Source organism: Talpa europaea (genome assembly GCF_964194135.1).
Source record: "Talpa europaea genome assembly, chromosome: 7".
Taxonomy (NCBI): domain Eukaryota; kingdom Metazoa; phylum Chordata; class Mammalia; order Eulipotyphla; family Talpidae; genus Talpa; species Talpa europaea.
In genome coordinates, this window is record NC_140074.1 from 127,163,257 (window position 1) to 127,181,086 (window position 17,830).

The window sequence follows — 17,830 nt, forward strand, 5'->3', positions numbered from 1 at the left end:
AAACTAAAAAATGAATATGGCCTTATTTTATCTTATTTTTTAAATTTTCAGATAGAAAATCCTCGGTACCTGAGACAGAAGCCTATCCCAGTAACTCTGGTAGGTGATTATGCCAATGGACTTTTTCAATGGACAAATGTTTTTTAATTAAATGATCATTGAGTTATTTATAGAAAATTACACAGGTTTTCTTATAATGCATAATAGTGTACTAATCCTATCAAATGAAAGTAAATAAATCACTTTTCTCCCCTGCAATGGTGGTATTGAACTTGAGGCAATTCTGGCTTGAGCTTCAGGCAATAATAGACATTTACTTTGGGGTTAAGGATAAACCAGGCCTGAAATAGTGTTAAATAACTCTTGCTCATTCAACAGATGACACCCAGATCCAGCCTGAGAAAATCTAGCAGCCTCCACGATGATCACTTATTCTCTCGAATGCATGAGAAAGAGGTAGGATTGAGGTATTTCTGATTTATGTAATGATTAACATTAATTTTATATTTTATATAAGCTGAGTTTTCAGGTCCTACTTAGAATAATGATACCTGATAGGAAGAGACTGTCTTTGGTACAAATGTGAATGACTGATGCTGGGGGGGTTGAGGGAGAGGCCTTGTCTTTCTTGTTTTGTGTCCATCTTCCATTTTGTGTGTCCCAGTTCCACACCCACAAGGTAGTGTGTTGAGGGCTCTTTCCTGATGGCAGTCTTTAGAAGCAGTGTCCTTGACCTCCATGAGCCCCCTGTACCCCTCCCCTCCTTAGCTCAACTTATATATTAGCTTAGCTCTGTAATATATTTTTCTAGTTGTACTAATCTTATTCTTTCTACTCTTTAAATTGATCTGCTAAATGAAGCTATGCTGTAACTGTTTACTGATATGCTCCATTTCTCTGTTCATTTTAAAGCAGAATTATAAAAGAGGCTCTGTTGTTTATTAGGTAAGAGCACAGGCTATGGAGTCAAGAAAATTTGGATTTAAGCCCTCTTTACTAGCTGTGTGAAAATAGGGAGATTTCTCCAAGTCTCAATTTCCTTATCTAATATGGAGATAATCTGCTTTGCAGGATTAGTATGAAGATTTTGTCATCTGTAACTACCAGAGTAAAAGCATTACTCTGGGAAATTTAAAAATCATTATTATTATTTTTATTTTTGCTTATAATACCAATGAAACACTTTGGTTTCATTGTGATGAAATCTGTGTGGTGTGATGGATGGTGAGGAATCTGAGGAACTGTACTTAACCTGTATTTACCCAGGGAAGTTGTTAACACGAATTTAGTTTTTGTTTAAAGGGAGCATAATTACTGATTTCACAGCATTGTTACCAAAAATCAAATGAGAATAATGAATTTCTTTGTAATTTGTAAATTGCAATTCACTACTTAAATATATAAATGTAAAAGATGTTACTAATGAATTTAGATTAATATGTCTAATGTATTTATTTCAATAATTTTTATCTTTCATTTAATGGGATACTTCTAAGAATTTCTAAAATTTAATTTCAATTTAGTTATTTACGATTTCATAGTTTTCTTACTACCTTGTTATATTCATCAAATATCACAAAAGACATGAGCTTTTTCTTAGATATTCCAAACAATATTAATAGCATAGAGGTTTGTTTTTCCTGATAATGGAAGAGAAAGGGCTATTTTTTTCTTTTGAATTTCAATCCAGTACAACTGTTGCAGTTCATCTTCAATAATATTCTGTCATTTTGCAGCTCTAATTAAGACACGTAGGGTTTTGTTCATTGGTGTAAGCCTAGTGATACAAAAGTACTGTTGAAATAAAAATTGTATTTTAAAAATCCTTATGAAGGGTAATACTTGTTATATTCAGATGCACTTTTAATTTCAGCTCTTGTTTGAATTTTTTTCTTTCCTTTAAAAATCTTTAGTGTTTTTAAAAGTCACATCAAGTAATTCCCAACCACTTTTTCTTTTGCTTTTATTTTATACTAATTATTACTGTTGAGGTTGCTTACCATAAGATAATTAAAATAGTTGAAAGGAAGTGGTGGTTTTTGAATGTTTTTTGGTCTTTCATAAAATAATGTCTTTATTCTTTATGATGACATCTTGGTTGAGGGGTAAACATACCAACGCTACCCACACATGTGTTGAAAGAAAAAAGCATTTAAAACTGTCATGTATTGCATCAGAGGTTCATTTTAAATGTGTGTGGCTTTATTTTTTTCCACACCCTTATGTTTTTGTTTTTCTTTTTGGTGTGCTGTAAAAATATTTGTGGTATCATTGAAAAGTTTGCATGTAAATATCCACTTAGTCGATATCTTAAAATATATCCAGTGTACATTTTGGTTAAAATAACCCTTTGTGTAATTACGTAGTTGTTTTTGAATTTTTTTATTACATTTTTTTCTCCTGCATAAAATATTTAAAATAGCATAAAATATATGCTGAGTTGCTGCAATATGGGAACTTAATTTCATTTCTTTCAAAGTTGTATTTGTGATTATAAAACAATTTATGTGGAGTTTTATTCAAGAAATTTTGGAAATGTGAAACAAAGAAGGAAATAAAATCAACTATAAAATCAACACTGAGGATCCCTGGTAAAATATCATTGTATTACTTTTTCATCTTTTCTCTATGTATTCTGTGAACACATATTTTATTAAATTGATGTTATATATGTTGTTTTATATGTTGAATATTTTTGTGCTACTTAGTATTGTTCCTAAGCATCTATTTAAACCACTGTGTTATATTTCATGTATGGAATGATCCTCCATTAATTTAACATACCACTTTTGTTGGATAATGAGGTTAAGTTTTCACTAGTATAAATAATTATGGGAAAATAATTATTATAGGTCCATCTTTATATGCATATCTAAATATGGCTTTGGGGCAATGAATTTTATAAAATTGAAATGATGGATTTTTATAAATTTAATATCGTAACCAATTTAACTTCCAGAACAAAAAGAATATTTAAGATTTATTTATTTATATAAACACTGGGTACAGTGATAAGTGTGGGAGGGTGAGAGAATTCACCAGAGCCAGAGCGGGGAGCAGAACAGGCAGACTGACGAAACAAACTGCTGAGGGGACCAGCGGAAGCAGCGGGCGCAGCAGGAGAGGTCTGTATGCCATGTGGGACCAAACCAGCGCTGCAGAGGCTGCAGGCAGCTTCGCATTCCAGGGCTTAACCGCTGCGCCACTGGGGAGACCCCCCAAAATTAATATTTAAAGTCTATGGAAAACTTTTGTAAGGTATAAGTAAGGAATTTATTATATGCAAAAATGAGAATGAAAATAAAAAGTCAAAGGTAATGAGGAGGCATTTGAAGGCAGAGGAAAGTAGTAGGTGAGATTAACTTTGTAAATGTAAAAATTTGTTAATACAGAACAAGTGTTTCTCTTTAATAAGTTTCTTAGGCCAGTGTTTGTAATATTTTCACTTTTGAAATAGAAGTTATACTGCTGTATTAATTTTGTTTTCCAGAGATAATTTTCTGACTTAGATAACTCCTTCAAATTTATATGCATATTTATACTGTGAAGCACAGAGTTATATACATGCTAAAATCACTTTTATTAAACATTGTCTTTGAGCTAGAGGAGAAATGCTTGTGGTTTTGAAGTTCAGCAGAGTCTTGTGTGCTCTTTTAAGACAGTCCTGATGTGTCTTGTGCGTGGTCTCTGCTCTAATAGCTTTTGTTGTTGGGTGACTTTGAAAAAATAAAAAGCATTGTTTTAAGTGCAGTGACTTTATATTAAAACAAAACGTTAAATATTAGATACTTAATTTTCATTTTCTCAAACACTTAATCTTCATTCTTCAGAGGTAATCACTGCTAAAATTTTACTGTATAGTCCCTTTAAAATGTTCTAGGAATATCTCTTTTCTTTTAAAACAAATGAGTTCATAGGTCATGTTCTATGTACTATTCTGTTTTGCTTTTTAACTTAAATATATATATTCTGATGAGTTTTCATATCAGTTATAAGACCTTACTTAAAAAAATAGTAGTGTTATATTTTATTTGACTGGTATACCACACTTTATTAGCATAGATCCCCATGGAAAGATACAGGCTATTTAGAGAGTTTTACTTTCAGAACACCCCGGTGCATATCTTCGTTTATATATGTTTGTTTTCGTAGAATAAATTCTGTAAAATGGAGTTTCTCATTTAAATATGTTATTGGCATTGACAGATTACCCTTAAGGTTATGACTATTTAGGGATGTAGGCATGAGAGAGGGTAGTACAACAGTGAATGGCTATGAGAGTCCCTCTTTGGTACAATGAGAATGTTCTAAAGTTAATTTGTAGTGATGGCTACACAATTCTCTGATATATTAAGAGCGGTGAATTTTGTATGCTTTAAATGGGTGAATTACTATGGTATGTGAATTATGTATGTCTCAATAAAGCTATTAACAAAGGCTACATCTACTTATACTTGCATCAGTAGCATATGAGAATGTCTATTTTCCCACATCATCATCAACACTGCGTTATAAACATTTTTTGATTATCTGTGAAATGGAAAATAGTATCCTTTTTGGATATTTGTTTTTCTATTATTATAAGTGAGAATGAACATTTTGCATGTTCATTTCTTTTTTATTTTACTTTTGTGAGTTAACTTTACTCATCATTTTTTTCCATGTTTTCATTGTGATTCCCAAGAGAAATTTATATACTAAGGAATTCGGGATTTTTTGCATCTTGCAAGTATTTTCCTTATGTCTTTTGATTTATTTGTGCTATTTTTAATGTATAGAATTTGTCTTTCAAATCGTTGGTTCCACCAGTGTTTTCATTATGGCTTCTGGTTTATGTATCATGCTTAGGAAAACCTTTCTGATTCCAAGATTATGAAAAAAATTCATATTTTTGCCTCTTTTAAAATCATACTTTCATATTTAAATCTCAGATCCATTTCAGAGATTTATGTTAACATAGGTTTTAAGTAGTTGAGGCTAGTCAATTAATGTTACACAATCCAAATCTAAGAGATTGAAATGCTTAAGTTAAAACAGTAAATGTGGAGAAAATTGAGTGATAACAAATTTTACACAGATTATTGGGTTTATATGGGTCATGCAGCATTTAAGAAAACATTGAATTCTGTTGAAATTTTAGAGATTCTAAAATACTTAATTTTAGAAATCAAACATAAACTACAGCTTCCATTTTATACTTATGTGTTAAGGGACTAATACTTGCAACATTATTAGAGGATTGTGGGTTTCTTTTTGGTGGCTAAAAATATACCTACAAAATATGTTAAGAAGTTTAAAAAAAAATTCAATTTATTTTGGGCATCATAGGAAAACATGTTCAGTGACAGTGATCCTTTAGTTTTAATTTTAGCCTATCATTCACAAACATACTTGGACTTGTTTGCCTTTGTAATTGCTAACACATTTTGTGTGATATCCACATCACAGAACTGTGTGACAATGAGCATCATCAGGCTGTGGAGTTGGTTCTTTTTTTTTAATATTTAAAAAAAAAAGATTTCTGACATAGATTAAGACATTTGGAAAACCATTGTCACTGAAATGAAAGATGAGATGACACAATAAGAGGAGATCAATTTTCAGAGAAATCATCAGATTTCAGAGAACAGATGGTAGAAATTGCTCTTTTTGTGCAATAAAGTAGAAAACTTCAAACTTCCTTTGAACTTTACCTCTACCCATACTGAATGTTCCCACCTATTGCCTGAAAAAGGATGTTGCTACTTTCTTAAATGTCATGCCAATTAGGCATTATTTCTTTTTGAAATCTGCTAGTTAAATGTAGAGTTTAAATAAATCCAAGATAATGAAATCCAAGTGATTGACATACTGAATGAGAGAATTGATATTTTAAAACATTTCTTCCACACAATTATAAATTTAAATTGGCATTCAGGTACACATAGTCTCACAAAATATAATAGATAATTATACAAAAAATACCATTGTAAACAACACTCAGGGAAGGATGAGATTGTTGCCAGTACCCTAGAAGCTTCTGGTCCAACCCTTTCCCATCATGCTCTCTCTATCTTCTCTAGAAGTACCTACTATCTGATTTTTCTGATGATAATTTCTCTACTTTGATAATTTCTCTAAATTGATTTACAACTAATGCCTGTATCATTTAAAATGAAAATATTTTTATTTTAGTAGTTTGAACTTTATTTAAATTGAACTAAACTTTTTTATATTCTTTTGTGCCTGATTTTCTGTGTTCATCTTTTTATAACATGTTCTGTTTGTAACAGGTTCATTTGTATTGCTTTTTATTAAGTTAACCTGCCAATTTTTTTGTCATTTTGTTCATGAATACTTTCTAACTTTCAACTTTTTTTCAAATAAAATACCCAAAGGTTAAATGCAATAATTTTGTAACAGTTGAGAATTTGGGAGAAAATGAGTTAAAAATCCAATCGCTATAGCTAATTATTTTACTCAAAAAACCACACCACTGTCATTTTGCTTTATTATCTTTACTGTATCTATTTTGTCTACTTAAAATACTTTTTAATGTTTTAACAGGTCATTTAATAAACAATAATCTAATAAACAGTCTTGCACATGTATCCTGATATACAGGTTCAAAAATTTCTCTAGTTCTCAAAGTTTATTCCATGACATATAGCTTCCAGATTCTTTCACAAGTTCTGTAAGGTCAAATAATTTTTGTAATAATGCAAATGTCATTTTATTTTTACTATGTTGACATTTGCATTGATGGTGCAAACACAATGCTATATCTTAGCCCAGATCAAGGCAGTGGGACACATTGTAGTGATAGTCATATACTTCAGTGCCACATGCCTATGGAAAAATATAACCAATTTTACTTAAGAATGTCCTTGATGAAGTAAGTAGTAAAATTGTTTATTTTGTCAGATCTCGTAACTCAAATGTACATCTTTTTGGTGTGTGAGTGAGATGGAATGTACATGAAGAACTGCCAGAGTTCTGTACTGAAATAACTGCTGTTTTGGGCGAGTCTGAGTTTATTTTGCAAGAATGACTGATGGGTGAGCTATGATGATTCACACTTGGATATCTGGCAGACATTTTATCAAAAGTGAATAAAAGAAGCCTGTCATTGCAAGCAACATAACTGACAGTATTTGTCGCTAATGATAAAATTTGACATTTTAATGAAAATTAGAACTTGGAGAACTTTTATTAGTCACAGTGAACTTGAGAGCTTTATAATACTAAGATTTTTCTGATGCTATTGATGCTGATTAACCAATGCAAAGTTATGAAATTTCATAATTGGAAATCCACATAACTTGTTGAATTGATATTTTCCAAATGTGTAGCATATGATGTTATAAAATCATGTGTGGGGTAAATATCCATTCCATGTTCAATATACCAACAGAACTTACTATGACAGAGTGTGAAAAGTTTCAGACTGCACAATGCAAAGTAACTTTAAGAATCTAGCACTTGTGAGTGTTGAGTTACTAAAGAAGAATATCTACAATAATCTTAAAAGGGTATTAAAATACTCCCTCCCTTTACAAGTACAGGGCCTCCCTGGTGATGCAAGGGATTAAGACACAGCACTATGAAGCTATCCCTTTTACAAGTACATATTTATGTAAGGAAGCATTAAGAAAGAACTGACTCCAATGTTATATAGATTCTTTGAGGGATAATAAAGGAGTGAATACTTACCAGCTCATTTTATGAAGCAGACCCTGACACCAAAACCAAAGAGTGGAATATGAGAAAAAAATTAAACCTCAGTACAAAGTAAAATTTAATGCCAAAGTTCATATCAATACATTGAAAAAAGATACTTATTTAGTAAAGGGTGCTGGCATATGCTTTTGTTTTCCTGAGAAAAAAATTAGATGTACTAAAAATTAACCTATCAATGCCCAATTTAAAACTTTCAAAACAACAAAAAACTTGCAAGAAAAAAATAGGAATTAGAAGACCTGCCTAATCCAAAAACTTTTCCAAAACCAGGAACTATGAAAGAAACTATAGAAATATTTGACTTAAGTGAAGTAAAACTCTTTGTGTAATTAAAAAAAAGCAATAATCAAAATCAATAGGAAAATAATAAATTTGGGGAAACAGTTTGGAACAGATACTGTGTTAATGTATGCTGCATTCCAGGAAGTCATACCGGTTGATAGACAGAAACATGGATCCCAGTTATGAAAGAGAATTTCACAAACAAACATGTGAAAATGGGTCAAACACAGTGGTTTTTCAGGAAAAGGTGAATTAAAATGGATAAATAGCTACTCCTGTGGTGGAAATGTGAATTTACTCTAACAGGAGGCAAAAATCTATTGAGATATACCTAGCCCTGACTTATCTACATGTCTTCCGAGAATCCAGTCAGTAGAAATCCAAGCTCTAGTGTGTGGGATGCATGTGTGAGGGATGTTTATTTGTGGAACTGTTTATAGTAGAGAAACTCTGAAGATATGGTGAATATGCATTAAAGGGAGTGACTAGAACAACTTTCGTTTTTTTCCTTGTTAAGAAATAGTTGGTAGCAAGAAAAAGAATGAATAAAAAATATATAACAGGTGTTTTTAGAGATTCCCATGAGGTATTGTTCAGAGAGAAAAGCAAGGTGCAAGAAATGTATTTTTGTATATATGAAGCAGTCATAATCAAAAATATGTATGAATCTAGGAATCCATCCTCAACTTCCATTGGGTCTGAAGTGACAGTCCCTTACTAGCACCTTATCTTTTATGTGTCTTCCTTCAAAGTAAAAGAGTTTGAAGGAAAAGTCACTTTACTTTTAAATATGTCCAGAACTGCTTGTATCATTTCTCTCCTGTCATTCCCCTTGACCACATCTGGTCACATAGTCATGTGCAGCTACACGTGAGGCAACCTGTGCGCAGCCCAAGTTTGATGATTGTAGTGGGGACCTAAAGCAGAAGAGGAAAATCATTATCCTAGGGCACTTGTAGTTTCTTCCACTGAACTCCATACTAATGTCTACATTTTTGCTTGAGTATGTGGGTATATGATTTCGCGAGCATCACGGAAGACAGAAGCCTACATGAGGTGGTTAATATGGGTGCCCCATGGAAATGTTGAGGTAGGAAGAAATGGGAGGTGAGGGAAAGATTAAAAAAAAAATGGCATGGAGACCAGAGTACCACAAAATGAAACAAAATAAACAAAAAGTCAGTGTGTAATATGATTAAGTTTATGTTTCACATAAATTATGCTTGCACATGATGTATGAAAAAAATTAAAAATTAGAAAAAAGAAATACCAGCATGCACTGTGGAGATTAGAAGTTCCTGTTTAGGAGAATTCCATACATCTCTAAGCCCCAGGGATAAGATAACAAGAGAAAGATGCCTTGTTTTTTGTGCTATGTTTATAAATAAGCACAATGAATAAAAATTTGCATTATGAAATATTGCAAATTAACATTTTGCGAATACGATATGCTGGAGATGTTAATCAGGAAGAATCATAATTACTAACATATGATAATTTCCTCAGACTAGCAACTAACAGAATTCTCTAAAAGGATGATTGTAACAATTAGGTATTTGAGCAAATGGAGTGATGATTATTTTATGAATCACACTGCAATTTGCTGTGATGATTGTTGAGATGTGGAAAGAAAGTGTGACTAATACATCATTCAGATGAGTTACTGATAATGCCTTAGAAGTGGCTGGGCAGTACAGATGCTTGACATCAGTACTGTCTTCAACCCTTAATGCCTTTTTATCATGCCTAAGTTTAGCAAATTAAATTTACTACCTAATTACAGTAAATAAAAGCAAATTAAATATTTCAGCAATATTACAATGGTGACATTTTATACTTTGTTACTGCAACTTATAGAAAACTTAGAGAGCTTGTAGAATTATCCTTTTTGTCAAAATAAATCCTGCTTTTGGTACATTTTGATTGTTTGACACGATTGGGGGAGTTGATCACATTAAGTCTTCAAAATCACTTTAAAGGGGTTCCTTTCTATTTTATAGTTTATAGATGATTCCCTGCTAACTGACTTCAATACATTTCTTCCTCTAAACTATTTCATAATTATGGTGCTATTTTATTTGGGCTTTCTGCTAATTTCAGAATTAAATGTTAAATACAGTTTGCACATGCAAAACTGTTAATAGTAAAAACAGCATTTTGAATGAAAAAGTGAACGTTGAATATCCAAGTGAAGAGATTGGTGAGTGTTCCTTTAAAAAGATTGTGACTATTCAGTTAAGTAAGATGACATTGGTAATTGTCTTAAAATTTAACTAGTTAAACTGTAAGTAGGATATTTTTAGACCCAAGGAAATACTTTTGTACCAAGTAAGTGAGCACATTCACCAGCTTTATTCATTTGGGAGGAATGTCTAACCTCAGAGCTGTTCTTTGAAGTAACTACTTCAGAGAAAATGGCACCCCATGGACTTTGTAAATAAAATTTCTCAAGTCCATCCGAAATAGAAATTTCAGAAATTCTTTTAAAAATAACTTGTGGGAATGCCCTCCAGAAAATAAGGGCACTTCAAAATTTTAGGTTTTTTGCTTCAACAGTAGGTTATCCATAGAATGACTTGTCATAATTCCTCTTGTTCCTGTGCAGTTGTCTCAATCTCTTGATGACTGTCTACTTCTTTTTCTAGAAGTGGGTGGTTTAGCCCTGGGTGGTTCAAGTAATTGAGTTGTTTGAGTGAATCTCTGCTTATTTGGCCTAGAGACATGGGCCGTTGAGGCGAGACGTCTCTCTTTCCATTTATCTTTTTTTTTTTTTTTTTTTTTTTTTTTTTAGAATTATACTTGCATTTTTACATTTCTTTTTTTTTTTTTTATAGAAGCATGTTTTTATTTATTTATTATATTTGTTTGTTTGTTTTGTTTATACATGCACTGGGTACAGTCAGAAGCGCGGGAGGGTGAGAGAATTCACCAGAGCCAGAGTGGGGAGCAGAGCAGGCAGAGGGACTGAGGTACACTGCTGAGGGGAGCAGCGGGCGGCAGGAGAGGTCTGCGCGCCATGTGGGACCCTCCTCCGGTGGCCGGGGAGCAGCCGGGGATCGAACCGGCGCCGCAGAGGCCGCAGGCAGCTTCGCAACCCAGCGCTCAACCGCTGCGCCACCGGGGAGGCCCTCTTTCCATTTATCTTGACTGATTCTCATCATAAAATATTTCTGATGGGGCAGGGGGCTAGAGGGCTATTTTAGTTCCAAACTAATCTTCCCTGACATTAGAGGGTTGATCAGAACAAGTTGAACCGTGACTGATTTTAGAAATAGAACAAGGGTGTACTCTCTTCTGTGCTGATCTCAGAAAGTCTTCTGTATGCTTTCTGTTGTCTTCTTTTTGTCATGGGGGGAGGGCTCTGCATGCTTTCTGTTGTCTTCTTTTTGTCATGGGGGGAGGGCTCGCTCTGCCTTAGTCTGACATTGGTGGTTCTATAATTTTGGCTCAGTTGTTCATTTGTTTACATTTTCAAACTTAACTTTAATATGCACACATGTATATTATATAGTACAAAGGGAATACAAATGAGAGTAGAATTAAATTACATTGTTCAGCAAACCTCATGAGAAAATCCTTTAAAACTTACACTTCAGTTCCAGGAAAGAATATATAGTGCAAAAAAAAAATAATATATAGTGCAAACCAACTGTAGTGTAATACTGAACATGAAGTGTTAGGAGGCGTATTGAAGAAGTGAAATTTGCTTTTGTCTGGGAAGGTTGAGGAGGACTTCATGGAGGAAGTGACATTTTAGTCAGGGATTGAGTCATGCATGAGACATGGGAAGAGGAGACTTGGGAACAGGAAAGAAAGGGCATGTTTAGCAGGACCACATGGACTATTCACCTGAAGCCTCGGGAAAGGAAAAGGAAGAGTGTGATAGTCAGAAATGGCTGTTGTTACTAAGCCAAGGTGGAAGGAACTACTGGAGTTTTGACCAGAGAATGATGTTTTTACAGCTGTATTTTCTGAAAAACAACAGAAAGTGAGTTCAGAGGAAGACAGTGGTGGAAGGTCACTAGTGATGAAGCTGTCTGATGGTTGAGGTGAGAGTGAGTGAGGAACTCTCCAGGATTGGTAACAGAGGGGTTGGAAGAAGGTACTGCCTTTTGGGAGAGAACTTGGTGACTTTCTGGAGGTTGAGGATAAGGAAAGAAGGAGTCAAATAAGGGACTTAATTGTATGGAGCTGTAAGATTTTTACTGATTGCCAAATTTGACGGAGATTGTGAGACAGAAGATTGCAATTCATCTACATGGAAGATTAGTTAGAGCCAGATGGTCACCAAAGACAAACCTTTGGCAAGTGAAGAGGACTGTGAAACTAAATCTGGGAGGATGCTGCCTTTCAGGACCGGGAGAAGACTGGATCACACAGAGGTGACAGAGAAACATTTCTCAGAGTGTGAGAATCAGAAGCCAATGGAAGGAACAAAGGATGATCATAGTGCAAATTACTGAGGACAAAAGAATGAAGTCTGTCCTTAGATGTGGTGATGAAAGGGGCTTGTGGATGACAAATAAATGATCTCACACTATGACCAAATGATTATGAACTGGAAATAGAAAGTCTAAATACTTATTGGAATGTTCATTAGAAATAAGGAGAAAAGAACAATACTTTGTAGTGGAAGCTCAAATATTTAACTGGCAAAATATGTTCAGGTAACTCTTAATTGGGATTTTTAGTAAAAGGAGAAAGATTTATACTTTCTGAAGAGAAACCAGAGAATTAATTGGGATTTTAAAAAGTCTACTAAATAAATATCACTGAGGTAAAATATGGCTTCAAACAGTGTGTAAAGTACAACAGGTCAGAAAAGATAGGATTCCTTAATTTAAAAAAAGAAAGTGGGCCTCTCTGGTGGCGCAAGGGGTTAAATACCACACTGTGAAGCAATCCACAGCCTCTCCTTCCATCCTGGCTGGTCAGGGAGCAATCCACATGGCACGACAGACCTCCCCTGTCTCACCAGCTGCTCCCCTCAACAATCTATTTTAGTAGATCTGCCTGTTCTGCTCCCCACTCTGTCTCTGGTGAATCTTCTCACTTCCCACATCTCTGGCCTGTACCCCAGTTCTTGTATGCATAAATAAATAAACAAATCTTAAAAAAAAAGGAAAGGGAGCAAAAATTGAACCACAGAACTTTTTAAAGAATGTGGTTGGGCCTCCCCGGTGGTGCAGCGTTTGAACGCTGGGTTGCGAAGCTGCCCGCAGCCTGTGCATCGCAGGTTCGATCCCCGGCCACCGGAGGAGGGGCCCACATGGCGCGCAGGCCTCTCCTGCTGCCTGCTGCTCCCCTGACAGTGTACTTCAGTCCTTTTCCCTGTTCTGCTCCCCGCCCTGGCTCTGGTGAATTCTCTCACCCTCCCGCTCTTCTGACTGTACCCAGTGCTTGTATAAATAAACAAATAAATCTTAAAAATAAAATAAAATAAAATAAATCTTAAAAAAAAAAAAAGGTTATTTATGGGTCATGTGCTATCCCTTCACCCCTCCCTGGTTGTGTCAGGTTTTCTGTCCCAGACCACATTTATTATTAAAACCAGAGAGTGCACCTTCTTTTCCTTGTTTGCGTTCTGTTTATGGTTTATGTAGGGAGCTATTTGAAAAAAAGGCCATCTGTCGTATTTTTTTTTTAAGATTTATTTTATTTATTTATGCATACAAAAGCTACTCAGTAGTATATAGCTCTTGTGTGTTAGCTGGACCCACACTGCTGAGTAGGGTTCCTGACTTTGTACCTGAGTATGAATCCAGACACGCCTTGTGTGACTTTGAACTGGCCCCTCTTTGTGCTTTAGTGTTATTAACTGTAAAATGGGGGGTAACACTGGTATCTACATGATGGTTATGATGAGGATTACATGAAATAATGCATGCAAATAGCCAGGAACAGTGCATGTTGGTTGTAATCAATCAAATATTTGTTGTTTTTCTCCTGCAAATTCTCCCCACTCCTTGCTTCTGCTGCTACTGATGATACTGCTACTACTCCAAGTAATTGTTCTGCCACTACTACTGCTATTGCTGCTGCTACTACAACAACTGCTGCTAGTATTACTGCTGCTGTTGGTACAACTACTGCTGCTACTGTTACTGCTGCTGTTACTACAACTACTACTGCTACTGCTGTTACTACAACTACTTCTTCTGTTAACACTGTTATTACAACTACCACTGCTACTGTTACTGTTGCTGTTACTACAACTACTACTGTTACTGCTGCTGCTGTTACTACAACTACTACTGTTACTGCTGCTGTTACTACAACTACTGCTGCTTCTGTTACTGCTGCTATTACTACATCTACTACTGCTATTGTTGCTGGTGCTGTTACTACAATTACTACTATTGCGTTGCCACTTTTACTGCTACTGTTAGATATTTTCTGTTGGTCTCTCATTAAATTTACAGACCCTTCTGTCAAATCTGCTGTTAAGTTTATTTAGTGATTTTTTTCCTTTCAGTTATTATAGTTTTCCATTCTAGAATTTCATTTGCTTCCTACTTATAGTTTCTATTTCTCTGCTGAGATTCTTTATCTACCCTCTCATTCAAATAAATTTTTCTTTAATTTTGGATATATTTTCCTTTAGGTCTTTGTAGAAATTTATATAAGCCACTCTAAGGTCTGGTTTGCTAAATAGGTTCATCTTTAATCAAACTTGGGAAAATTTTGACTTTGGGTCTATAACTTATTTTACTTATTTACCCTTGCTTGTGAATGACATTTTCTTGTTTTGTATGTTTGTTATTTTTTTTCCTGTAGTACATTGTAGATGATACAATGCAGGCATCTCTGTATTATCTTCTCTTCCTCCATAGAATGGCTTTTTTGTTGTTGTTGTTCTTGCAAGCCATTCAATTGCTTGTCATTTATCTTTAACTGCGTGAACATAAAGGCGAATCTATGGAAAACCAAAGATATTTTCCATACTCCTCCAACATGCCACCAATCTATACCAGTCTACAAAATTTGTACTTTCTTGAGGATCTTAATTATAAAGACTTCCTTTTAGATTTTATTGGGCAGTTTTAGAGTATGGCTAGGGTAGGGCCTCAATGGTGGATGCCTAGGTGTTCACAAGGTGTTGGGAAGGAATTTCCACTGTGGCTGGACTGGGCCTTCAGTGTCTCCCAGCACTTTTTATCTGTAGTATCTATTACATTTTCTATCATGTACCCAACATACACGTCAGCCATATTAGTGACTGAGAAGGTATTCTATTGGGCGGTTCCCATTTCCCCAACCTTTACTTGATGTTCTAGCTTATTCAGCTGCCCTGAACAACTCTCAACTTTGCCTTCTCAGTTGAGTAGTATTGTAGTGGCCAGTTTGAACTCTAGTTGTTATGCCCATGCATAGAGCCAGAATTACCATGGACTCAGTTTATAAGGATGATAGAATGGCACTGCCTACTTTCTAAGACCACAGAATGGTTACCTCATATATTTTATTCCATTTTATGGTTGTTAGTGGTGGGAGGTGATTTTGGTGCTGGTTACTCCATTATAGCCTGAAATAGCTCCCTAGGCTTCTTAAGTTTGAAATTGATAGCATACATTCTTAGTCTAGTTAAAGAAAACTTAAACATTGTTTGAAATCAAGGTTACCTAGAAGCCATACAAATTAAAAATGTTATATTCAAGTCTTTCCATTTTAGTCCTTTATTAAACTAAATGAAACAAGGCTGTTTTCTGTGTTTTACATACATATGTGTATGTATGTAGATGCACATACATATCTGTGTTTATATTTATATGTACATCTGTATTTTGTATCTTGTGTTATCTTTATATACTGTACTAGTAAGATTGTGTATATTCTAGTCCTGATGACTTATCATGAATCATGCCTTAGACCGCAGGGCAGAAATATAGAACTATTCTGTGGTGTCAAGTTAAGAGTTTACAGAGAAGAGATACTCCTATTTATTTTTTTTAAGAATTACTATAGAAAACCTTATATTTTATACAGCCCTGATAATAGCTTAGCATTCACTACCTTGACAAAGTTATCAAACCTTATATTGGCAATATTGGGACAAACCAAACTCCTCCTAATGGAAGGAAAAGGACACTATGTCACTTAGTGTTATTCTTACCAAAATCTAATATGTCTAATCATGAGGAGACCGCAGACAAATCCAAATTGAGGGACATTCAATAACTGGCTGTACTCTTCAAAAGTGTCAAGGTCAAGAAACTCAAAGAAAGGCTGTTTCAGATTAGGATAAAGTTGATATGACAACTAAAGGCAAGTCACAATCCTGATTGGATTCTGGACGGGGCGAAATTAGCTATTATTAGGTATTATTGTGATAACTGATAAAACTTCACTCTAGGTCTTTGTATTAGATAGCATTATTGGTTAATATTACATATCCAGGTTTTTATAACTGCTGTGGTTATGCAATATAGTATCTTTGTTTGAAGCACATGTACACTGGAGTTTTTAGTGACAAAGAGATGTGATGTCTCTAACTTATAAGTGACATCTATAGATGTCTTATAGAGACATCTAGTGTCTCTAACTTACCAGAAAATTGTTCATACATGTATGTATGTGTATGTACATCTACATACACATATATACATATATATGGAGAGAGGTATTAAGAATGATAAAACACATGTGACAAAATGCAAATAATTGGTGAATCTGGGTACAGGATAGCGGGAGCTCTTTGTGCTATTATAGCAACTTTAAGTTTAATGGACCAAAGTAAGAAAAAATAGAGCTTAGATAAATCTTATTGGTTGCAAGAACACAGGAATTCTTACAAATTCAAGTAAACCTAGGCTTGATCTTGGAGCTCAAGGTTGTTTACTTGTATTTCAGATGCAGTGAGGTTAGTCTTTGCTATGTTTATGTATTCATCATGCTTTCTTCTGTATATTGGATTCATCCGCCTTTTCTTGGTCACCACCCCTCTAGAACTTGGGTTTTCCCCCATACCAGCGAACTTACTGTTAGCTTAGATTCTTGAAAGAGCAAATCTGAATAATTAGCCACTAGTTGAAGGAATCCATAAGCATGTGCCAACTGTTTCTTCCTAATTGATTGTTCACCAAGATTGAGGTGGAGTAGGTAGGGGGTGGTGGGTTAGGGTTTTTGAAACATGGTCCCAGGGTTGACCCTCAGAAGCTGAGGGTATAACAAGTTCAATGCAAGGTATAAAAGAAAGATATGGTGATGAGTTATGTCTCCTAAATTCGCCCAGCTTGGTTATATTGCTTTTAGAGTTTGATTCCTTTTAAATAGACCCCAAAAATGCTTCTCATAAGATTCTTCACATGGATAGTGACCACCCAGCCCCCTCTCTGCTAAAATGAGAGAGAAACTTCATGTGATTTAGAGACAAGAGAAAGAAGACAGACTTGTTTTTCCTTTTGCATAGTATGTGTGCACGGGTTATACGTATCATGAATCTGTATTATGTTAACTTTTGTTTGTAAAATTTTTAAATTTAATTTTGATATGAGCATGCATGCTTATCTTGAATTCACATTCATTTACTTGAAATGGTAATTGAAAATATTTCAAAAATTTTTGAGAAAATATTTTTAGAGTTTCATTTTTGATATTTTAAGAGAAAAATTTTATGAAGGTGTGGACTAATTTTTTTTTTTTGCATGCCTACTTTGTTTCAAGCTGTATACTCAGCAACCTGCCCAAAGTCACAGTAGTTAATACACAGTGGGAGTAGAAAAGAGTTGTAAATGAAGTTTATCACACTCCGACATACATATTCTTTTAAATAGTACAAAATCAGGTGGCCAGATACTTTACAGTTGAGATCATTGATTTTATATTGTTT

The 17,830-nt window shown here is 34.5% G+C and overlaps 1 protein-coding gene across 1 annotated transcript in view; it reads left to right on the top strand.

Annotated features, from left to right (window-relative positions):
• Positions 1–17,830, top strand: part of CEP112 (centrosomal protein 112) — a gene marked incomplete at both ends in the record, with an annotated part of 340,823 nt that overhangs the window by 47,717 nt on the left and 275,276 nt on the right. Inside the window, 2 exons of the mRNA XM_084238043.1 lie at positions 52–99; positions 379–456. Coding sequence (XP_084094169.1) covers positions 52–99; positions 379–456 — 126 coding nt within the window. The remainder of the gene's footprint in view (positions 1–51; positions 100–378; positions 457–17,830) is intronic.